This window comes from Pezoporus flaviventris, unplaced genomic scaffold, assembly GCF_033815535.1.
Source record: "Pezoporus flaviventris isolate CSIRO_AGI_PZ_B2104156 unplaced genomic scaffold, CSIRO_AGI_Pfla_v1 ptg000081l, whole genome shotgun sequence".
Classification (NCBI taxonomy): Eukaryota; Metazoa; Chordata; class Aves; order Psittaciformes; family Psittacidae; genus Pezoporus; species Pezoporus flaviventris.
Genome location: NW_026892629.1, coordinates 762,193 through 787,538, shown reverse-complemented (window position 1 = coordinate 787,538; position 25,346 = coordinate 762,193). Strand labels below are relative to the sequence as shown.

At 37.0% G+C, this 25,346-nt stretch overlaps 1 protein-coding gene across 1 annotated transcript in view; it reads left to right on the top strand.

The window, feature by feature from the left end:
- Nucleotides 1–1,129: 1,129 nt before the first annotated feature.
- Nucleotides 1,130–25,346, top strand: part of PDE7B (phosphodiesterase 7B) — a 174,774-nt gene continuing 150,557 nt past the window's right edge. Inside the window, exons 1-2 of the mRNA XM_061474940.1 lie at nucleotides 1,130–1,324; nucleotides 1,471–1,585. Of these exons, the coding sequence (XP_061330924.1) occupies nucleotides 1,565–1,585 (21 nt within the window). The 5' untranslated portion in view covers nucleotides 1,130–1,324; nucleotides 1,471–1,564. The remainder of the gene's footprint in view (nucleotides 1,325–1,470; nucleotides 1,586–25,346) is intronic.

Genomic DNA, 25,346 nt, shown 5'->3' with positions numbered 1-25,346 from the left:
TAGCACAGACAGACTTTTCAGTGAGAAAAAAATCATGACATATTTTGACCTCTGTGGAGTGAGTTTTGGTAGCATCAGTTGGTGGTCATGGAGAAGCCCCTATTACTTCTGCTGGTTTTGTACCTGTTCCGTGGATCATTAAGAAATTTATTTTTCAAGAGCTGTCAGCCTATCCACTTACAAAAGTACTTACATGTGTTTTAAAATTAAATGTTAGACTGTTAAGACTTTTGGGTAATGAATTGTGCCTTCTAAACTGGTCTCTTTGAAAGGAATCCCTATAAGAGCAAATCCATAAAATTAAAGTTATGAAGATAACTAACCAGTTATCATTGTCAGCTGACCTCCTATCAGTTATCTTGTGCTGCTGTGGCCTCTATTGCCCATGCTAATTGACCTTGGCATATATTACATGTTTTCTGAAGCTTCAGCTCCATAGCTTCTCCACTGATAATGATGCGGTGATACCAAAAGACAGGCTCTACTATTGCCTCTTGCCTTTTGACATGCACTTCGGTATGAAATAAAAGCCTGTGCTGTGGTCCACAGCAGAGTTTGTAGGTGGGCACAGCCGGTCTGTGATCTGCCAGTGGAATGGATGGGCTGCCCAGAGCGCCAGACCTTGAAGTTGACTGCATCTGTGACTCTGATGGGGTAATGAAAGAAGCTTGCCAATTTGCAGTGTAGCTACTGCTGATAAAGGGATGTGTACAGTAGTCTGTCTTATCTCTTTTGCCAGGTTTACACTGGTGTGACACCACTGAATTTAGAGAAGCAGTTCCTGATTTCCTTCAGGGCAAGGACAGAATCAGGTCTGATTTTTGCACCACAACCCATACAGATAACCCAGCATCTTGGGTATATTTAAGAATACTTCAATACATTTATAGCCTATCCCCATTTTGTGAGGATATTTTTGATCTTTCTGGTACCTCTCATTATAAAATATTTCTAGGCTAAATCCAGGACAGATAAATCATGACTCAGGTTTCTTTTGCACGGATAGCATGCCTAAATCACTGCCACATTCTTCCCATAGCAGTCGTTTAAAATTAATAGCACATGCAGAGGAAAAACTAAACCCTTTGACGTCACTCCTGAAATGAGGAAACATAAACAGCAAAGGCTTCACTCCACCGAGCTGACAGTGCGGACGCGGATTGGTCTGCTCTCCCGCGCCTGTGGCAGTTGACAGCACCTCCCAGCCCTGCACGGCCTTCGGCACGCTAACACAGGCAGGCAGACTGCAGCAAGCTCAGCTCTACCCCAGCCCTGATACTGGCAGAAAAGTGCACTCTCTTCCCGAGTCCTTTTGCTTCTTAAGGTGGTTTTGTTGGCTGGGTTGGGGGACTTGGGGAGGTTTTCTTTTCTTTCATTTTTTTTTTTGGTTTTCCTTTTTTCTTTTTCTCTTTTTTTTTTTAATTTTTGTTTGCTTTTGTTACTTAATTCTATTCCTAACCCTGGATGCAGTTACTGGATTCTGCAGTACAAGTCTTCATGAACAAGCTGCACCGCTTAGAGATTTCACGGCATTCAAAGGTCACAGAACTGCCAGTATGGTTAAATGTCTTGTTTAATGGTTGAGGTATGTACAGCAAATCTAAAAGAGGCAGCATGATTATTTTTGAAGGGGAGCTAAAATTGCGAGGGGGAGAGGGGTCTGATACTACTATTCAGTAGAAAAGATTTTTACTGGTGATTGTTACTACAGCAACCGGTTTTTTAATTTCCTCCCTTTTTCTCTTTATTCAAACTACATGAAAATTTTAACTTATGTTGATTTAACCATTTGATGGCTAAAGAAGATTGCAGAAAGAATCCGTTATTGTAGTCCCTTCTGACTCCACTGAGGAACTGTGATTGCTTTTTTCTGTATGTTTTCCTACTGCTCTGTGGCAGGAGAGGAGACCTGGGACTTGACTGGCTTAGATGAATGGAGAAGAAAGCAGAAACTCATTCTTATCCTGAGGGGACTGTGAGTTTGTCTGAGAGTTAGAGCAGAGAGAGAAAGAGTTGGAAATAAGCAGGTCAAGCAGAAAAGAATATCGGCCTCGGTTTTAGGAGTACATGTACCACATCATTTTTTTTTTTTAATTCATGCTTAGATTGCTTTACTTGGTTTGGGTTCAGAAGTTCAAAATTAAGCAGCAGCCTGCACTTTGACTTGTAAGCATATCCTCAGTGGGAAGGAAAGGAGCCGATCGTCTTGTATCAGCAATTTTCAGATAGGTTTTGCTACGACAACAGAGAAAAGTGAGAATTTGCTTGGAAGTTGAATTAATGTAGCCTGATGTCTGTTTGATGACATATAGGTTCAATTCATATTTGAGGTACTGATATGCCTTGAATGAGTGTTGCAGCATTACAGTGAACAGTGTGTGCTCCAGGAAACGAAAGCAACTGCTAGCATAAAACTAACATTGTTTTCAGACGTATGATTCTAAAATACAAAAGGAGGAGTTACTTGTCAGAGCTTGTGTCTCTGTGTGTGTGTTTATGAACGGTCTTAAAAATAATTTCAACACAGCCAACTTCTATTGATAATTGGATTAATATACTAGCAATCTTCATATTTTCCCAGTTTGTGAAATTAGACCTTTTACAGCTCTGTTTGATATGTAGTTATGGATATAAACCCTCTGCAATTTGAAAATCTTTTATTCTAGCTTTAGGAATTATACCTGCCAAATCAGTTCGTATAACAAGGAACAGAACATGAACACACATCCTTCATGTAATGCACCTCAAAGGGTTACAAAGAATAGCTACATTGGTCTGAAGCATGCTAGCTTAAGGACTGCAAAAATATTAGCCCTGAAATGCAGAGGATGTGATATGTGCTGTGAATGGACAATTGCTATTCTGCAGTGCCTAGTGGGAAAACAAGGACTTTGTGTACTGCAAATGCATAACTGCAGCTCCTCCATTTCCTTTGCTGTATCCTCACTGATGACTGCAGAAACAAAAAGGGCTTGTCACAGATAAACTCTTTAGTGGCCCATCTCTATGAAGATACTTGAGGATTTATTTTTTTTTCCATATCATCTAACAACCCAAAGTCAAGCTTCATTAGCTGAACTGTTATTCTGTAATCTCCATGCCATTCTCTCCTCCCCAGTCCTCTCCAAAGTCTTACTATGTGAACTGCTAGCTGTTTTCAAAACTAAAGCACTGCTTCTCTAGCCCCAGGTTTAGAAAGGTTAATATAGTATTTGTTAGATGACTAATTAGAAATTTGTCTAAGGGGAAGCCTCAGTCTATAGGGACTATAGCCTGTTCTGTAAGGAACGACCCTGTAGCTACACTAAGATGTCCAAGTTTCCAAAAGACAGTCTGTAAGGCATTTTTTTAATAATAATTTCCTAGAATTAAGTTCACTTCTTGCAATAAATATTTTTAAGGGAAATACAGTTTTTAAGCTCTATAATCTGCATTTTGCTCTGTGTTTTGTAGCAATTATTACTGGTGATATTTATAGTAAATATGCTAAGTGAACTTCAGCTGAGGAAATGACACTGTTTTTCTACTTTAATAAGAAAAGTTTGTCTGCTCTGCTTTCTCTGAACAGTCTCAATTCAGCATTGAGAACAAAATACAATTTAAGATTGGCCTCTCTGCAGTGGATGAAACACTGGCATTTGCAGTCATATTGTCTCCAAAAAAAAAAAAAAAAAAGTGTGTATTGCAGAAGTTTCATGTGTATGAATGGCTGCTCATTCTGAATTTATTTCTGCAGGGTGGACAAGACTTGTCATGAGAGAAGTTCTAGTGATTCCAACAGAATAAGGCACATGCTGCTGAGTTTGATCCAGTGTATTGCAGACCACTTTTTTGAACTGAAATGTTTAATTCTGTAAACTAGTATATCAATACACCATTATAATAGCAGCTGTTTCCTCCCCTTCCTCCTTGTTTATGTACTTTTTCTTCTGAAACACAGCCCTCTGCTTGCCCTTAACAGACCTCTAGGTAGGTCATTGAAGCAGACTGATTTTCCAGTGTCTTCATTGCAATTATGGGGTATAATTGAGACATTCAATCAGATGTAATTCCCTCTCATTCACCCCATAGTCCTTCTATCAATAATTAAAGCATATTTTAATGAGGAACAGTCTGAAAGTTGATATTTTATGATGGTTTTCTTGTAATTTTTCAGTCTCATAGAAAAAAGAAAAAATCTCATGTACTGTTAATTTCCTTTATAGGGGCTGTATGAAACAGAAATGCTAGCAATGCATTACTGCCAATAAACTAAAACATAAGGCCTCTTTATTTAACTGTAAGAAATGTTTAATTCCCAATCTGTCCTATAATCAAGCTAGGTATATGGCCAAAAGCTCTTGGTGCAGTTGGGCTAAGAGAAAAACAAGTCATTTGGGGCAGCTAAGAAGACATCCTATGTAAATGAGCATTCTTAGCAACTCACTATTGTTCATCTTTTCTCTGTTTTCATGCTTGAAATTATTACAGCTTTCCATGTGTTTGTCACAGGGTGAAAGTGAAAGGGACAGCTGGGGTCCTACCAGCTGCCAGAACAAAATTAAGTGTTTTGTAATGAAATGATGGCTCAGTATTCCTCCTCCCACATCCTTGTTGGGTGGAAGATGGGATTCTCTGTGATGGAATTATAGCATTCATTTTTTCTTGTTCCTCAGCCAGAAAGCAGGGACATCAGGTTTTACACTTTCAGTGAAATGCTGGATTTACATCTAGTGTGAAAATTGCACTTTTCAGTCACAAGCTTCAGGATTTTGAACTGATGTTATTAGAGGCTATATCCTGGGGGTATTGGGCCAGCCTAGAGTGTCCAAAAGCAGTTTAGTAGTTCTGATACTTTTTTCTTTCTCTAGCCAGCACAACGTGCATTAATTTAGGCAGTTGAAGGTGAGTAATGTTAGCTGAAAAGCTGGGCAACAAAACTGGACACCACATATGCAATCAAATGAGGGTGGATCAAAACCTTTTTCTGTACTTTCACAGTAAATCAGTGGAAATCAAATAATGTGTCTTTTGACGGTAGTAAGAGTTTGTCAGTTCTGAAGTATTAGCTTTTTGTAAATACCGGAGAGTTAGAATGCATTTGTTACATTAAGGCAATTTAATTAGAGAAATTTAAAATGCAAAGTCAATTTCTGAAATTTTTTTTAGCAAGCAGAATTCTTCTATATCTTACTGAAAATTGTTTAGAGCATTTTTTAATTTAATTTTTACTATTGTTCTTACTACAGTACCATTCCAATAAAATGGCATTAAAAAACAATATTTAAACCTCTGAACTTATAATTTCTCTTTTCCTGTAACAGACTGGGGGATCTGGGAGAAGTGTTTCTAGGATTCAAGATGCTCAGATCTGGACTTGTGATAGCTATCTTTTTTAAAACCTTCAATTTAAATTAGAAAATTAACAAATCAAAGCCAGATCAAATAGAAGAGAGAGCAGTTCCAGAAGCCAGACTTCAGCAGCAAAAACTAAGTTAAAGTTAAAAGTTTGGGTCAGAGACGATTCTCAAAAAATAAGTCAAATGATTTAAGAATTTATTTTGCACATACTTAGTAGTGTGGTATCTGCAGTCCATTGATGCTGTAATTTTGATATATGTTTTCACTTGTTCTGTTCTTAGAAAGTGAAGGATCTGTAGCTATCATTTTATTATGTAAACAGTGTTGAACTATAGAAATTAAATTAATGAAAGGGCCCTATTGAGTTTGATTTTCTTATTCCATTCCTCCTCCCAGTGGGACCTGTGAGTGAGGATGGATGAGAACTCAGTTTTAGCTACTTATTTAAGCCACATAGTCTTATGGTGGTATATGATATTCTTCTGCTAGCTTACTATCCACGCAAGTAAGACCTCCAGGTTGCCTGAATGGATAAACATAGCTGATGACCTCTCCCTCTTAATAGGTGGGGATGAGCAGCTAGGATTCTCCCAGTCACACAGAGACAAATTTGTTACAGTTTAGCTAAAGAAGAATTGCATGCAGAAACAAACAGCAAAATCTATTTCTCTTTGAGTAGGTTATTTTAAAAACAAGAAACAAATATTTAAAATATGTTTGGAGAGGGTTTTTTTTGGTTTTTTTTTGGGTTTTTTTTTGTTGTTTTTTTTTTTTCCTGTAGCTGGTAGGTTTATACTAGTTACCCACAAAAATTTCTGGTATGAGAAAACTCACCAACTAATATCTCACTATGGCGTGTGTTAATACCGGCAGTGTAAGGATTTTGGAAGTAGAACACAGAATATCCTGTCAAATTAAGTTTAGCTAATTGTCACAGAGGCATAAAACATGCTTATGGGGCAACTGCAGTCAGGAACTTTATACAATATTCTACATGGTTGTTCATAGCAGTGTCTGATACTAACCCATCTGTATGTAGGAAAGACATTTTTGGAAAGAACAATCTTTACCTTTCCAAGAATGAAGTGGGAGGTAGGCATGTTTTGTCTGAATATGCAGCAACTCAGCAGTGGCTCAGAAAAATATATATCTGTAAAAGTGAAATTAAGAAACCTCAACACCAACTAGAAAACTCCTGGAAGATGATATTGAGCTACCATGTAACAACTTCCTCTCCCTTTGGAAATTGCTCATTATTCCTTCTGAAGGGAAGGCTGTGTACTCTCAAGTTTTCATTATTTTTCTTTCCCCCTACCCAACCTTTTTTCTTATATCACACATCTTACAGTGCTTGTGAAGACTGGCTAAGGTCCGAGGCTTGTCCTAATGTGGGATGGCAGAGCTACCATTAATGTGGAAGGATTATCATCTGTTGGAGAGAGAGATGATGATTTCCAGGTGTTTGCTATGCTTTAGAAATGAAAACATAGTATTCTCCCAAGAATTCAGCTGTTATCCAAAGAGTGTAGCTACTTTCCCCTTTATGTGTGATGACCCTGGTATAGAACAAGAACTGGGACCTCTGCTTAAGAAGCCCAGAAGACAGCATCTGCCTAATGTTCCTGTAGAAGATCACCAGTTTCCACAAGAAACTGAGGGTATAGCAAGCAACGCTGTGAGCTTCACTTATGTATGTAGCAGTACACTGAATTACAATAAGTATGGGCAACATCTGATGTTTGGTTTTGCCTTTCCCTCAACTTACTACCTTTACTTGGCTTTAAACCTCTGAGAAGGTGAGGTAGAATGGGGCCTTGCTGCATACAAGGCTGCCAGAAAGGAGACGACTTCACAGACACCAAGAGAGATGAAAGCAGATGCATGAGGTCTTCATGGAGAAATCATGCTTCTGGCTTTGTATTAACTGCCAACCATGTTGAAAAAGGTTACTGCACCTTTCTGTTTCAAATGTTGGGATATGACTTGGCCCTGTATTACAGGCATTTCTGTTTAGCACATTGCCATAATATCCAAGTGTCTATTAATAACAATGTTCAAGTGGCATCAGAATGGACATCACACATTTAATTAGGCAGTATCTCTCCAGTTTAATCAATATAGTCATTAGAAGACTGTAAGACAGCCAGGAAAACAATAATTAGTCCTGATTAATAAAGGAGAATTTGCACACATCAGCAAAGTAGAGGAGGGAGCTTTGCCTGTTCAAGACTTGGGAGACCAGTGAGTTGTTTTATGTTTTAGCAGATCTGAGGACACTGTTATTAAAACAAAACCCAGAATTATTGAAAATGCCTTTACAATACTAAATAAAGTGGAAAATAATATACCATAGAGAACTACTGTACTTAAGGTAAATTTTCCAAATTCTGAGATTGTCAGTAAAAAATCCCCTTCATTTTCTTAAACTATTATGTGCCAGCTAGAAAGGTAAAACAGGAATGTGTTTCTTCACCAAGCAAATTCCTCAGGTGCACAGTTGCTTTGTTTTTGTAGGACTGTTTTAAAAAGCAGAATGACTGAAAGACAAAAAGAAGACTCAAATTGGACTGATGTGTGAGAGCGTAAAACGGCGTGGTTCCACTGAGATTAATAGAGTTCATTAATTTATATCTGTGAAAGATCAGACACACTGAGCTTTCAGATTGTATAAGCACTCCTTCTCTTCACCAGTTAGGTCAAATTTTAGGCTTATTAGCCTTTTGCCACACCTGTTTCATACCAGTTTTCCACAACTTCCTCGGAATTGTAGTACCTTGGGCTGCTTTTGCTAGATCCACAGAAGCTGCAATGCATTCTTCTTCTTTCACCACTCTCCAAACCTCCTCTCTCACAGGGAAAAAAAAAAAAAAAAAGTTGATCAGATTTTATTTGAAATCACATCCTCACAGTTGATTTTTAGCTTATGCGCTAACATCTGCAAAAGTGTATACATTTGTAATACAGAGGGGGCTGATCTTGCTTGTTTTCAGTATAGACCATGATCTGTTTCAAGATCTGGCACAGCTATGAAAGTGGTAATTTCAAAAGCTGAGGAATAACAGGAAAAGAGTAATTTTGTTTAGGGACTAACATGTACTGCACTATATCACAAGGTATTTTTCATGTAGTAAGGCTGTAACATCCTGCCTCTCGAACCATGAAACTGTATCTATAATAATAATATCCACAACTAAAATATAACCTTGGTAAAAGTATGGTAGCCAAAACCAGTACAACACGACGATGTTGAATGAAGTTTGTGCTATGTATCTTCATCAAAGCTGATAGAATTGGTCAAGCTTTCAAAAAAGCTCAAATTTACATCAGTCTCTAAACAAAATGGCCAGATCTGAAAAATTGCTGTGTTTGAGAGCTCTCCAGGGAAACGTTTTCAGTAGCCAGCAGCCTGCAGTTAGTGGTGTCCAGAGGGTATGGGAAAAAAACATTCAAGTTTCCTCTCTGTTTGTGTGGATTGCCACTGCTGTGTCCCCCAAAAGGCTGAACACTCTGTTCATGGGGTGTTTTCTCCAAATGACACTTCCTCCTGAACAGCTTTTGTTCCAAGCAATTGTTAATTCTAAGAGGAAAGCCTGGATACATTTTGAGAGGAAAAAAATCTCACTACTGTTACAGAATTCCCACCTTGCTTGTGAGGACTGAGGAGCACAGAGACTGTTTGCTTTAGGTGCCTGCTGGTGGGCAGAGGTGACTGAAAGTCTGGTTCTATCTGGTGAGCACTTTGAAAAGCCTGCTGAGATCTTCTTATTTTATAGCACCTGAATTGAAACTTAAAAGGTCCTTGAAGCCTCGAATTTTTAAATCTTTCATCAATCCTCTTCTCACTCTCCTTGTAATAGACTTAGTGCTATTTTGTTACTTGTTTTGAAAATAAGAGGGCAGGGGTCAGAGGGGTGGGGTGGGGCAAAACAGCACTCCACGCTTCATTTGTGACAGCTATATAGTCCTGAAGAGGCTATTGCTTCTAGTTGACATTTCCTTGTAGTGGTTACAGTTTTTCATCTGTGTAACACGCTTGCTTTAAAAGAGGCTCGGACCTGCACTACAGATGTATTCTATTTCTCATCCTTCCCCCTTTAGGGTCTCTGTAGAAGAATAAGAGTGTGGGATTTTGTTTGGTTTTTTTTTTTTTTTTCTTAAACATCATAGCAAACATTATTTTAAATCAAATAATATGAGAAAGGGAGGATTATAATGTTTATACATGTCAGCTGGTCAGAAAGCCTCTTGGTGTGCAGCCTCATGTTCATCTGTACCACCTAATGACTGAAGCTTGGTATTTTAAATTGGTATTCACGGTTTAGTTTAAAACCCCCCAAAGCATCACTTGGCTAATCCTTTTTTAACTGTCAATCATATTTACTACTAATGTGAACAAGTTTGACCTGACTTCTGTTGTTTCCTAAGTATTAGTAAAAACTATTTCACATTTCATAAAAGAATAATGCAAAAAGCATTTAATGTGTTTGGCATTGCACATTTTTATGATAGCTGGTGAAAATTAGTTTGCAAATAAGCCATTCCCTAAAAAAGTCTCAAAAGGTCCAGATATTTACAACATAGAAAACAATTAGCAGAGAGGTCTCAGTGCTATGTAACCACTCTTTAACTGTCATCTGTTGACAACACTTTGACAGTTGACCTTTTGCAGTTCTGATTTTGGGAGAACTTCTAAAGCCTCTGAGCTACTTTCTCAATTTCTAGGATTTTTATTTTTATTTTTTTAAATTATGTTGAAGGGGAATCTCTCCTTTTTGACTGTTACCCTTATTTTCTCCTGAGAACCCCTGTCTAAAAATTACCTTTTCACCACACTGACTTACAGGTTCTGGCACAGGAACTAATGCCATTTCTCCTAGTAGCAGACAGAAAATTAGTCACAATCTGATGTTAACAGCTTCTCCATTACCTAAACTGTTTTACACTTTATTAAGTTCAACACAAGCAAGTCTAATGCCTTTGAACCATCCAGGGGGTTCTTGTCCATGTTGCAGATATACGAGACAATAACTGATTTATAAAGTCACTATTGTAAGTCAGCCTCTGTGGCAAACGGGTCTGAATCGTCATACCACTGAATTCTACAGAGAAGTGCCACTTGAGTGCAGCAGAGGGAAAAAATCGGTTTACCTAATTTACATTAAAAAGTCAAATACGAATAACACTGCCAATGCAGTTGCTCTTAATGTTCCTGTTAGGAGATTAGGTTCAACATATTCTGCCCTCACATTTGACACACTACAGATTTGTCTGTGATGACAACAAATAATCTGCACTGTAGAGATTTATGAGGGGATTCTGAGGTACAGGACACTTCGGGATTTCAGCAACTAGGAGATCAGGAAAGCTTTTATGAAATCAGTCCACTGCTTGATGTTTCTATCAAAATCACCAGTGGCAGCGTAATTTTCAGCTCGTCGCTTAAGTTGCCCTCGCTGCCTTTGACAGTCAAGTACCTGCTGAGCACACAGGTGGTTTACTGATTAGTCTCCCTCTACACCTTGCCCGCGAACCTCGGGCAGTTTTCCAGCAGTCCCTCGGGGCTGGGAAAGGAACTCATTGGAAAGTCAGTCATCTAAAAGGGAATGGCCTTGGTCTTAGCCATTATTTTCTTTCCACAATCTTTTTTAAATTCTCCTTTTTTCCTTAGACAGTAGAAAACCAAAGACCAGCAAATGTACTTATCTTATTACTATGTTTAGGGATAAAGAATTTTACATCTAATTATTTTTTGAAAAATTGAGATATCAAAGGACAGAGAAACTTCTTCTGATTGTGGATAATTGCAACTACACTGTCTTTCTGAACTCTGAGCAGATCCTTACAGGAACCAAGTGAATCACCTTAAGGCAGACTGTAAGCAGGCTATAAGGGCAAGGTATACCCTTGGCTATCAGGGAAGATCAGAAACATTTCTGATTACGATTGATAACAGAGTGAAAAGAGAGCAGGCAAGCAGAAATGGTCTCAGAGACTTTGGATTGCAAATAGGAACATGATATCATATTCGGACTCATACCAGACGAAATGCTAACCTAGGAAAAATTGTATTGAGCTAAGAGATTATTTAAGGCTGTTGTTCTATGCTGCAAAGTGTGTTGCAGCAGGGTATGAAAATGTTGTATGTAGCACATTAGTCAGATCAGTAAGATTCATTTAGGTAAGATAACTCTATTTCCCACAGATAGAAACTCAGGAAACACAAAAATATTAAAGGCTACTTTTTGGAAATTGCTCATCTATCTATGCATAAATCTTTTAAGAGCTGGGAATTCAAGCTTTTGCTACTCCAGATTTTCTAAAAATGGAAAATTAGTTGTTATTGGTAAAATTAGTTGTTATTAATTCAGAAATTAATTTACGTTTAAATATAATATTTACGTCTTCTGTTCTCTGTGTATAGATCTAGTTATTTGACTGCAGAACAACCAAACATTTGTATAAGCAGTTATGTTGACAGAGCCTTTTATTATGGAAATTTGCCATTTCATAAAATAAATAATTTGGTATGGAAAATTATTCTGTATCCTAGGGATTTGGAGTTCTTAAACTGAAGATGATAGAATGACTTCAAACATCTATTTTACTTTTTTTTTTTAATTATAAAAATTCAGGGTTCAGTTCACCTACCATATGCACACTGGGTACAAACTGTACTTGCCTCCTGCTGAACCTGAAGCACAGACTGGTTTCAGCAGGCAGGGTGGAAACCTTTCATACCCTGGAGCTATGCTCCCCATAGCAGGGACTGCCAAATTGTCTGATCCCATGACTTTGCTACATTGCATCTTCACCCAGCATCACTGGCCACATGAAGGCTGCATGACTCCAACCAGAATCTCTCAGAGAATCTGTCATCTCTGACCCAAAAGCCCTGGCTCTGCTTTGCATTGTGTGAGCAGGGTGTAGGCAGATGATAGTGAGTGAAAGGGGTGAAAGGGTGGAGGAGGAAGAAAGGAGTAAGGGTGTATACAGAGAAATTGCACTGTATCTTGCTATCTTAAATGTATATAATAATGCGCCTTCATCCAATATTGACTATAAAATTGCTGATATAAAGTCTATTTCACCACTGTTTCTCCTTGTTTCCATCAAGACTTGATCATTTGACCTCTAATTTTCTACACAGGCTGCCCATAGAAATATTTAATCTGTTCAATGTCATAGTATTCAGGGTCTTTTGGGTCCAGTTTAATGTAGGAGTCTTTATGATGGTTAACCATGCAATTCTGGTCACACAGAGGCTGTCTCCAGCACTAGGATAAGGATTGTTTGTATAGGAGACTTCCCTGCAAAATTTCTAAATGAGCTGCTAAGAAATTGAGGATTACCATATTCCTCAACACTTCCCTTTCCAAGTACAAGATGTATTTCTTACAATTTTCGCAAAGAAATCATCATGAGTTTAAAAGCGAATAATTGAAAGAACAAATAATTTATAACAGGTACTGTAATCCTACTTTATGCAGCATCAGAAAATATTCACTCTTGATGATGAGGGATAAAACAGAAAAAAATCTGAGAAGAGTGTTGGAAACTTAAAGATTTATCTTTTAGGAACAAGAAGTAATGAAAATCACTATTGATTTACTCCAGAATATTTATGAACTTTACTTGTTCACCTTGAGACATCTCATTACATGTGAATATCTGGACTATTCACACATTCTTCAAGAATTTATTGTGGCAATTTTACTTAATATGTGAAAGAAAAATCATTATGGCAGTACTTGCAAATACTGTGTTCCACAACAACAATAATATGGCCATGCTTTTTGTTTTTTTCATATGGCAAATGGTGATTTAAAATACTCTGAATGGTTTAGACTTCTAACAATGTATTTACTTATGTGAATAGTTTTGCATAGAGGAGTGTTTGAATACTGAGCAAATTCCAGTTTCTCTGCAGGTCTTGACAATACGAGTTCAGAGTACCAGCTATTGATTACTCGACTATTTTAACATTTTTAGAAATTCTATAGAATATTTATTCAGTGGTTGTTTTGGAAAACTGAAAATGCATATGTGGATTTGAAATATTTGCATATCCTAAATATTGTAACAGTATAAAAATTACAATTACTAATTGTCTGTGAGTTATACAAACAGCTGTAGAAAAAATCTGGATCTAACAGAAACTCACAAGATGAAAGATCAGATCTATGACTATATGTTTAACCTGTCAAGGTGTCTTCAAACACTGCACGATACAGAAAACTTACATATAAACAAATTCCTTCCTTACACGTGCAAGTAGAAGTCTGCTTGGCTTTGTAGTAATCTTCCATGGATTGTTGTATATGTTACATAAAGTAGTATTGTTTCCAGTTTTCTTATTCAGTTGATATCTGAGTATGATAACAAGAAAAATCCTGCCTTCCTGTTTTATCAACCTGACCTTGCTGGTTTACGTGTTTTACGTAGGTTCTGTGTTAATATTCTGGCAACTAATCTCTACTGCACTTTATTTGGAAGAGCCAAACCATCTAAAGTTCAAATTTTTCTGAGATCTGCCTCGTTCTTGATGTCTTCCCTTGCTATCTTTTATTCTGAGATAACAAGGTTAACATTGCAGTTATGTAGCCTTCACCATATCTTCCAACAAACGTTTGTTCATAAATAAATGATATTGGCAAATTATCTCATCTTCTTGCCACTAACACATCAGCAAACCAGGCTATGGCTCTGTCTAGATTCCAACTTCTTAATCATTCTGAAGAAATCAGTACAAATATAAAATAAATTTGGCTACAGGCACCTGAAATTATTGTATCTAAGGAAATGAATTCTAGAAACTGCAGCAGCTGCTTTGCAATTGTCTCTAATGAAATATATATATATTCTTCTCTCTCTGTTACTCTAGTCTTTTTGGGTTTGTACTAAATCCTTTGATGGCATCTTTCCCTTTAAGTGATTGCCCTTTGCATCTTCTTGGCACCTAGTTATTTCCAGCAAGCTGTATTCACAGTGCTGGCAGCTGGCCTAAGGAAGCTGCTCTGCCTTGATGGCATTTGGTGCATGAGAATTCCAGAGTAAGGAATGGGCAAAGGTTACCACATGTTTTACATCACTCTCAGAAATATCAAACTAGACTATTAGTGTTTGACAACAAACAATGCATGAGGCCTTTAGGCTTTGTGGTCTGTCTCTTTATTTTCCCTATTCTTGTACCTCCACTCATGCCACTTTGAAATATTACCTGTGAGTTATTCTTGCAATATCACCCAGAGATGTAGGAAGTCTTGATAAAAGATGAAGTTTGACACAGAATATTTTAACTGCTAGGAAACAAACCAAAAGCTCAGTAAGATTTGGATATTTGTATTCTCAGACTTCTTATTCTCGGACAGGCATTCACTGTTCTAGTATCTTTAGAGACTGATTTCAGCCAGGAATTACTCTCACTGTCTGTTCCAAAAGCAGACAAGCAGCAGCTTTTTTTTTGCACCGCAAAACTTGTCATTCTTCATAAACAGAAATATCCTATCAAGAAGTAACAAACACACAGAATAAATATGTATCTGTTGGAAAGAAACTCAGTTTCCACAATTTCATTTTTATAGTGACGTTCAAATTGTACTTCTGCCTGCTGGAAGTTTAGTCTACAGACCTGTTTAGCTATGTCTTCCACAGACTTCTGAAGGCTGTTTGTGAACCAAGTGTGCTCCCTGATTTGCCTGCCTTCAGACCATTTCTTGATGAGAAGTCTGGCTGGCTGTGCCTCACAATATTGGTAACAAGTCACCAAGCATGCTAAGTAGTGCATTGGTGCTTGCCATTAACCCTTGCTATCTATCCCTAGGGACTGTTCTGCCCATGATATGGGTGACCGAGGTCTTCTGATATACCAGGGTTCTTTTTTATGTTATATATATTTATGCTGTTATTTATTAGCTGTGTAGCCTAATATTATTGAAAGTGTTTTGTTTGGGTTGTTTTTTGGGTTGTTTTTTTCCTGATGGGATAGGTGCTCTACTAGTGAGTTAGGACAGTCAGTTGAAGAGCATTTTTTGCTGAGTGACCTTGGAATTAACATGATGTATGATGTAAAATGATGATGTAGAAAGGAATTAATAAATCAAATTCCAGGGATGAATACAGAAAAACTGAAGTAGTAATCCATCTTAGAACAAATGTAGAAATATGTAGAAAATCACAGATCACAATCCTAAGAGTCTCTACTTTAAAAGAGGAAAAAAATTATGCTGCTTTCATTTTATGACAATATCTGGAAAGGAGTATCTTCCCTTAAATACAAGGTTTTCTAAAAATTGTATGGAACTATATGCAAGAAGTAAAGATTTAGAACAAGTATATTAATATAAAAATAGTGTAATTAAAAGTGAGTATATATATTCAAGTCAATACTATGATTAGCTAAACTTATCTTCCAGAGCTACTTAGGGATCATCTTATCAAGTCTTCATAAATGGATTTGTTACTTACAGCAGAAAGATAATCTAGAATGCAAATGGGAATTTTTACATGAATGAGCTTAGCAGAACTGTTGTAGAAACAAGCATCACTAGGCACAGGTTCAATACTACAAGAAGGAAATCACTGATCCGTAACATCCTTTTCTAGTACAACATGTAGGAAGCCTAAAATGTTGGTTTTCAAGTACAGAGTAAGAATAACTTACAAAAATCAGATGTATCTATTATATCTTGTTGCCTTTGGTTTTCTGTATACATTTTAATCATGTCAAATTAGCATTTCCCACAACTGTTTCTCATAATTTGAATACAGCGTCATGGTAGTTATCAGCAGCTTGCTACAAGACCAGTCCACAGGGGTCATCTATTTCAAAGCTGCAGTGCTTTCCTGTAGTACCTGGGTTCTGCAGAGGGCATGCTGGTCTTGCTTCATTTGCTTCATTATCTTTAAGGCGAGAAAGCTCATCTTACTTTGAACAAATTATTTTTTTCAATATAATATTCTTTTAAGTGAAGGAAGGACTGGAGAACTAGCAAAAAAGAGTATGAATTCCAAGCAGTTGTCATCTCAAAGGCATATTTACTACTGGAAATGAGGGAGAAGGAACCCGCAATATATTTCTGATGTCTGAAAAAGGTAAGGATAGTATATTCACATTTGAAAGTATGAATATGTGTTCCACAGGATCAGGAAGAAATTTTTCCATCACCAGCACCAACATGTATAGCATTAAGATACAAGTAGGCATTTTATATCTTTACATGAATAAGTTAAAATTACCTATTCTTGGCAATCAGACATCTGATTTGATGTTTTCTTCATCTGGTATGGCTTCTCTTAACGCAATATTATTTCTCTACTGGACAGCTCAATTCTAACACCTAGAACTATTGGTCAGATAAACTGATTCTTCTCCTATACCCACCAATAAAAGTCAGACAACAGAAATAATGTGATCAACACTTCTGTAGACCAGTGAAACTTTCTACTTTTACAGAATGTGTTTTCATTTTTTTTTATATCAAAATTTGTCTAAATTGTTTCGTGATATCATAACAAAGTCTGTCTTTCCTTTAAAATACAAAACTAAAGGCAGACCTTGAAAGACAAGGGAATATCTGTTTTCATTAAATATTTTTTCCTGTGTTCTTACTTCCCATTAGTTTACTTGCACTACAGTTATGCTTGTTTTCTTCTGCCCTCTCTACTGTGCTAGCTGCTGCATAATCAAAGCTACACAATACCAGAGAAAGGCACCAGTTTGGTAATTTAACTTGAAACAGCCATTGAGTGTATCAAATGAAAGAGGGGAAGCAATGTAAGCATGCAAAGATAAGATTAAATATTTGCACGGGTTAACTGTTGAATAAGTTCTCTCACAGATCTCAATTTTTGTATGTTAAAATGATATAATGAAGTGTGGAACTTTTATCAGATGTCACATTTTTATCAGTGATTTGCATGTAATCCTTTATGCTTACTTCATAGCAAAAATATGGTTGAAATTATAAGTCTTTTTTGAGGAATTCAAACTTTACCTTCGTCCTCACAGATCTTCTCAATTCACAATCCTTAATGATAACTTCTACTGAGATCATTAGAGGTTAACAGTTTATTAACAATCCATGCTATGAAGCCACGTCTGGAGCACTGCATCCAGTTCTGGCTCCCCAGTGTAGGACAGACATGGAGCTACTGGAGTGAAGCACAAAGAAGAATAAGAACTTGTAGGACCTGTCGTGCAAGGAGAGGCTGAGAGAGCTGAGATGGTTCAGTCTGGAGAAGACAAGGCTCAACAAATATTTTACCACCGTATATGAATAGCTAATGGAGAGGTTTAGGAATACATAGCTAAACTATGGACTAGGCAATCTCCATAGGTCCCTTCCAGCCTCAACCATGCCATGACCCTGAGCAGCAGACATGAAACATATAAGCTCAGTAGAGTACCAAGCCCCACAGATGTGTTAGGACTGCCAGCAGGCACCAGCTGTAAATGTAAATGCCAATAATATAATTTAGGAAGAGGAGAGGAGGAACATCCCTCTATTAACAAGTTTTCTTGTTAACAGGGAGGGCCAAGCTGACAATGCAGATAATGTAAACTTTATTTCTGTTATGTTTCAGAATATTTTGAGGGTATTCTGTAATACGGCTGTTGCTGTTTTATTACTTGTATCAAATTCTGTTTCAGTGCATCTTATCCATTAATTCACATTCAATACAGTACCCTTTTGCTAGTGGCATTCTAGGTTGTCTGTGCTTTGATATTTTTCTGGCACATCCATTAGTTTTCTGTTAGAGTTCAAAAAGAACATGATAGCAAACATTTCAAATCTAACATATGCTTTTCTTCAGTATTTCTGCCTTTAGAGGATTAACAGGGGCTCAATTTCTTCTGATGTTCCAAATAATTTTACTATAAGTAATTTGAAGGCCTGACTTTGTTTATGTGTATGAGTGTGTGCACATGCCCATGCATTGCTACTTGTATCACTTCCAAAGGCAGTGAAATCCACAGGGAAACCACATTGTAATTTGCACATCATTTACCTTTAGAACTTCTAATTTTTTCAACCATGTCTGCTGCTTGTGTTTGCTAGATTTATTCACAAGGGAGAATATTTCTGAACCCATTGATTAATATCTTATACTAGAGGGACAGGGTTATTTAAGAGACAGAGAAGCATCAGCTGCATGTGTTCTGCTTCAATAGCAAATTTTTTAGTAACTAATAATGAGTCGTAACTTATAATTCAGAGATTTACGACCCTGAAAACTTCTAGGACTCTTAATGAACATGAATTGAAACTTACTATGGGTAAGGCAAAAAGCCCAAATAGTTCTCAGTTTAGGAATAACCTTAGAAAACCCAGAGGATGCTTTCTCCATCAACAGATAAAGTAGAAAGCCTATATTTGAAGATGAGAAACAACATGTAATTCTGTGAAACTAATCTCACACAACATTTTCCAGGTCCCTGGTTACAGTTATCTTTAATTAATATTAGAGGCTATCAAATTAATGTAATGAGCTCTGTAATAAATCTCCTGTGGACTACAACAGATCCAGAATATCACAATAACCATGAGGAACTAGCACAGCAGTAAGTACCAAAACTCCACAGAACTTATTAAACCTCCTGACATGTACCAGTCTGCCCTGTTTGATTAATACAATTGCCCGTATGATTTATCTTGATCAAAAAAGAGGATGAAAGTTTTCAACAACATTATTTTACACTCCAGTAATGTGGAGCTCTACATCTATTATCTCAGTGTATCTGAATGAGATTTGTTCTGTTCTCAAGTAAAAATTATTTTTCTATTTAGACAGTTTCTCTTTTCTAAGCTGATTGCTATACTGTGCTTAGTCCCATTGTTAGGAGTCTCTTCATTTGACTTCAGTGTGACTAGTCAGCCAAGCAAATTCTTACCAGTGTAAGAAATTGAAAATCTGTACACAGAATTACAAATAGGTCTGTAGAAATCATCAAAATGTGGCATTATGACACACCTTTGTTGGGGCATAGTAATTTTTGGTATGTATACAATAAAAATGTAGATGATCAGAGGGCTGGAGCACTTCTCCTATGAAGACAGGCTGAGAGAGTTGGCTTTGTTCAGCCTGGAAAAGCAAAGGCTCTGGGGAGACCTTATAGCAGCCTTTCAGTACCTAAAAGGTTGCTTAAAAGAAATCTTGAGAGGGTTATTTTACAAGGGCCTGTAGTGATAGGACAAGGACAAATGACTTTAAGATGAGAAAAGGTAGATTTACATGAGATACTGGGAAGAAGTTCTTTACTTTGAGGGTGGTGAGGCACTGGAACAGGCTGCCCAGAGAAGCTGTGGTTTGCCCCACCCCTGGAAGTGTTTAAGGCCAGGTTGGATGGGGCTTTGACCAACCTGGTCTACTGGAAGGTGTCCCTGACTGTGGCAGAGGGGTTTGAACTAGATGATCTTTAAGGTCCTTTCCAACCCAAACCATTCTGTGATTCTATGAAATAGACATACATGAAAATCTGAAGGAAATCACACACCCAGGTGATAAACTGACTGCTTTAGAACTTAAATTTCATTAGAAGATGTAGATAAATTTCATTAGTCAATTCTTGGCCACCTGCTGGCAAGAATTGCCTTGGGTTTGGTGTTGAACTTAAGGAGTACTTTTCTTTGCAGCTGATCAGAAGCTGTAAATATATTTCTTTTCTGTTTAACAATAAAAACTGGTTCAACATTTAATAATGTGGAAGCTAATGAATATGTTTCTATTCATATATTATCTGCTTAAATTTTAATTTAACACAGGCACACATTGGAAGCTCATGACAGTATCAGCAGCAATCAAGATTTTTGTTATAAAATTATATGGCGTACTTACATTTTCTCTCCAAGTTTTTACAGTATGTTTTTAGCAATAGAATATTTGAACTTTCCAACTGTGACTGCATATTCTAATTATAAAATAATTCATAAATCACAAGGCTGTGTTGTTTCTACAAGGTTCCATGTAAATAGTGTTTCCCGAAATAGTCAATAGATCAGTTACAATCTGATTTTGTGAAGCATTTCAGTTTGGCTAGCTCAAAATACCTTAAATGTGTTGATCAAGCTTCTCGGTACATGTATATGACAGAAAATTGTTTCTTCGTTTTTCATAGTGCAAATATTAGTTGTTGCAATAATACAGTAGCACAAGCCTGTAGTCACACTAGGCTGGGCAAATTCAGTCAATGTTGATGTCAGATTTGACACTAACAGTGATAGACATACTAGTTCTTAATGAGCCAGGCTTTTAATACTGGAGCTGTAAAAAGCTTGTAAGTCCTACATAACATATTTGTGGTCCTTGCACAGCTGTGTTTGTTATCTTGAAGAATCTTTAATTATGCTACACTTGTAAGCTCTTACTTGGCTCCTGGTTAGCTCATTGACATAGAGAAATATTATGTAATGGATATACAGTGTAGCTGTATCTCCTTTGTTTGCCAGAGGCAGAAAAACAGTACAGGAACAATGCAATATAGGCAAAATCATTTCATAGTAAGAAAATGCACTTTTTAATTTTCAAGTTAATGTTTTTATTGCATTATTCTATCATCTTATTTGTTTAGGGTAAGGCTCTTATTCTTAGCTGCAATGTTATTTGTAATTTAATAGCAGTTCCAAAGCACATTAAAATACAAGGAAAATCTCCCTTCACTTCAGTAAACTTTGAATAAAGTCTCTTTTCTGAGCATTTCTCGCAGGTTCCTGGTAGGGAAAAAGCTCCTGCTCAGTGTTTATTTTGCTTCTTACTAATAGTTGTCATTTGTAAATGACATGTAAATATTGTCATTTACCATATTTGCACAACCTAGTAATAACATTTTATGCTTGGCACACCCATTTCATTTGCCACGTGTGGCTGCATTAACACTGATGGTTGCCACGTAACATGTTATATTTCCGTGTAAGAAGTGTAAAGAGTGCAGACAAAAAACAAATGGGCCCTTTACCTATTGTTTGGGCCCATAAGGTCTTACTGGCTTTGTTATACATTCTTTCTTCGGTCACATCTCAATATCACTGTTTATTTGAAGTAAGACATGTAGAAGGAAGGATCACTATTGCTATATCATAAGTGCTTGGCAGTGTTTGAAGTTTTGCATGTGTGTTTATACACCTTGTCTTAAACAGGAACTAGAATGCTGTCTGGTAGGGGTTCATGGTCCCACATTTTATCAAAATTAATTATTTCAGCCTCTTGTATTTCTCTGTTTCTGTGTAATTTCTCCCAGAGAAATTGGGATTTCTTTGAGAATATGCATATTTTATACACATTCACTAGCTACTTAATGCTAACAACAGGGCTGTCACCCTGGTATATGTCCAGGCACATTCAAATCTGAGCTAGTACTGTGGATTCTTATTTGGTACAACAAATACTTCTACATGGCTATCAGCATGTGTCAGCTGTCCGTGCTTCCATCTCCTTCATGCTTTCAATAGATACAACAGTTAAGAATGTATCCATTTTTGGGATTTTATGAAAGCATTCTGCCATATTTTCTCTGAGATTTCAATTTGTTGTTCAGCATTGTTACATCATATTTTGCTTGCTGGGCATGCAAAACACCTTTGTCTTCCTGGTTTTCTTACTGAAATTGTTGTTCTGCTACTAAGTCTCCCATTTCTTAGCTATGTAAGCAGTCATTTTTTACTTGACTAATGTGGCTTGTAGCTTCCTGAGACAGGTTAGGTTCAAGGGTATACTGGTCATCTAATCAATAGTATAACACCATTTTTAAAATCCCAATCAAATCTGAATACTTCTACTGTTCAAAAAGCATAATCTTCAGAGATCACAAATCATGTTCCCTAAATTTGAACATCCTCTAATACGGTTTTCTCAATTTTAAATGCCTGGAACTTTAATTTCCAAATTACTTGCTTTATTTACAAATGTATATGTTAAAAAAAAAAAAAACGAAACCAAAAAAACAAACCAAACCAAAACCAAAAAAAAAACCTGTTAATTTCTATTCTAGGAGAAAATGTTTACATTTCTTAAATGAGGGCCCATCATCTGATTTGGGACCTAAGAAAGTTACAAATATAAATTCATAATCAACTTTAAAAAATATGTCTGAGGCATTTGTAAAGCTAATTTATATCCCATCTTGAAATATGCCTTGGTGCCCATTTTCATCTTTATGATACGAAGTAACAATCTGTGCCTAATTTAGGAAGCATAACCCAGGAATGCTGTAGCGGCAGAGGGGACAAAATGATTGTAAATCCTCAGTGCCGTCACTTACCTGAAAAATCAGGCAGAGGTCCAGTGGGAAAAAGACAGGAGGTTGTGAAGTTAGATTTTTCTCTGAGTACAGACTCAGAGGAGAGTGTGTTGGGTTTCAATTTTGTTTTAATGGAACCAAACTGACCATTGGTTTTTTTCTCTTTTAAATCCTTGGTAGTAGAGTCTTAATTTTTGTTAACAGAGAAGATATTTCTGCATTTTTAAGAAAAAAAACAAAATTTAAGAAGCAGTATTCCTATCTGTTATGGATGTGATTCAGCAAGACGGCAATTTCCAGGTTTCCATTACAGCCAATAGCATAGCTCCTCATTTTGCATGGAAATCACTTGCAGACAAAAACTAAAGTAATTTTTGGGAAAGCTTTGTTGATAGCAGGATCAAAAATGTCAGTGGGCCTCTTAATTCCACAAAGGGAACCTGAAAGTGGACACATTCAGCTCATAATTCTAGTTTTACTACCTGCAGCTCGCAAAGCAACAGCTGCGTCTACATTGCAAAATACCTCCCACACACACACAGAGTGTTTGCACACAATACTTATTTTTTTTCTTTAATGTGTGGGAATAAATTAGAATCTAAGATCTTACTGTAAGGGAAGTGTGTACTGCTTAGCTTAATGAGGCAAAGTTAATATGGTTTCCATAATTTGGTCATACATGTTGCAGATGGAAGAAAGGGTACTGCAAAAAGAACCATTTCAGCAAACCCAGGTAGAGTTTTACTGAAATCATGGGGTCTACATGATTCTTTTCACAAGATTATCTTCTTCATATGTTCCTTAGAGGTATATATTAATTAGAAAGGACACTGCATAATTAGAATTGGATGCTATGAGTGAGTACTAATGCTTGTGTATTATCATTGACAAATTGTACACGAAAAAGGCAGAACCTGAAAATACTTGTAGCTAATTTATTATGAGCTTGGATATATGGGATCTTGTCTGCTCTTTGTGCCATCTGAAGATCTGGTCTTGAAACTTCTCAAGGAAAGAGGATTTTCCAATAGCACCTGATTTTTTTAAGCTGGAAGCATTTTGAAAACATATTTTGACATTTTCTCATCAAATTCATTAGTATTTTTTCCAAGAATAAACCAGCCTAATTCACTTTTATTTAACTAGTTCATCCATTACTGCAATCTAAGCGCATAATGATTCTAGAGCATAGTTGGACTTTTCACTCTTTCTAGCGAGTACTCATTACTGAAGTGTACTTACAAATCCAGTGAAGAATCATGTCTCACAGACTGCTGTGCTTCTATTTCAACTGAAGAAATTGTTCTCTTCCTCAAATCTCACAGGGTTTTTCTTTAAAATTTTTGTTGTAGCAGTGGGACAAAGTGCGTGCAGTCTTCAATGCTTGTTGGAGAGCTCTTAATAATATTTTATTAAAGCAGTTTCAGTGCTAGTAGGATGTTCCCTAAAGATCTTCCAATATGAAATTTCTGAAAAAGCAAAATAAACTCTTTAGAATGAGTAGCAGGCAATGCTTCTTCAGATGGCAGAGAAAACATTTCCTTCTTGATTTATTAATGCTGTATGTCTGTTTTAAGTAACCTCTAAACAATGTCTGTTGTGCATTTGGGCCGACTACAGCTTTATGAGCTCACCCAGTTCAAAGTAGCAGATCAGAGAAGGCTACTATTGATTTGCAAGATCCTGGCAAGCATAAATGATTCATGTTCTGTGGTACCTGTCCCACTGTAGATTGAACAAACAGAATGAATTTAACACCTTTTTAAAAGTACAAGTTAACACATCTGGCAGTTCACTGTTGGCCAATGTGACTGGCAACCTTAAATATACATTAAAGATACTTTGCTCTTCTCTGTTGAAGAAAATGTTGTCACCTTCCTTGTTTGTGTCAGAGTGAAGAGACTGGGTGCTTGGACACAGGAATGGGAATTCAGGTACTGCAGTTTAACCACACCTCTAAGTGAAACAGACTTAGCAATGAGGTAGACATAGCTTTGTGGAAACAAGAAGAGTTCCTGCTCTTTCAGGGGAAGAAATAACACAGAACAAGGTGGTATAATCTGTGAACACATGCATTATTCATTGTTTGACTGGGGACAAAGTCATCTTTTCTGCTGAAAATCAACCAGATATCTGCAAAAACATTCCTCTGAAAAAGAACTGGTTTATATATCACTGAAAAAGATCTGTGTTATACATCAGCACATTCTTACTTGGAAGGCAAAATTAATTGGAAGAGGTGTTGGAGAATTTTTGTTGTTTCCTAATATATCAGACTACAACACTTGCTACAGTTGAGAGCAGTTCTGTTCTGCAAGCTTGGCCTTAGCCATGCTGACATTGATTTTCATTAAATAGGAACGTGTTTACTCAAAGACAGCATCTGTACTGCCCTTCACAATAGCTTCAGCTGCCTATGCCATTAATAGGTACTCAACATTTTTTTGGCTAAAAGCTCAGGGGTCTAAACAACATCATAGAATTATAGAATCATTTATGTTGGAAAAGACCTTTAAGACCACTGAGTCCAACCATTAATCTAACACTGCCAAGTCCACCACTAAACCATAGAATCATAGAATAGTTTGGGTTGGAAAGGACCTTAAGATCATCTAGTTCCAACCCCCCTGCCATGGGCAGGGACACCTTACGCTAAATCATATCGCCCAAGGCCTCGTCCAACCTGGTCTTGAACACTGCCAGGGATGGAGCATTCACAACCTCCCTGAGCAACCCATTCCAGTGCCTCACCACCCTAACAGGAAAGAATTTC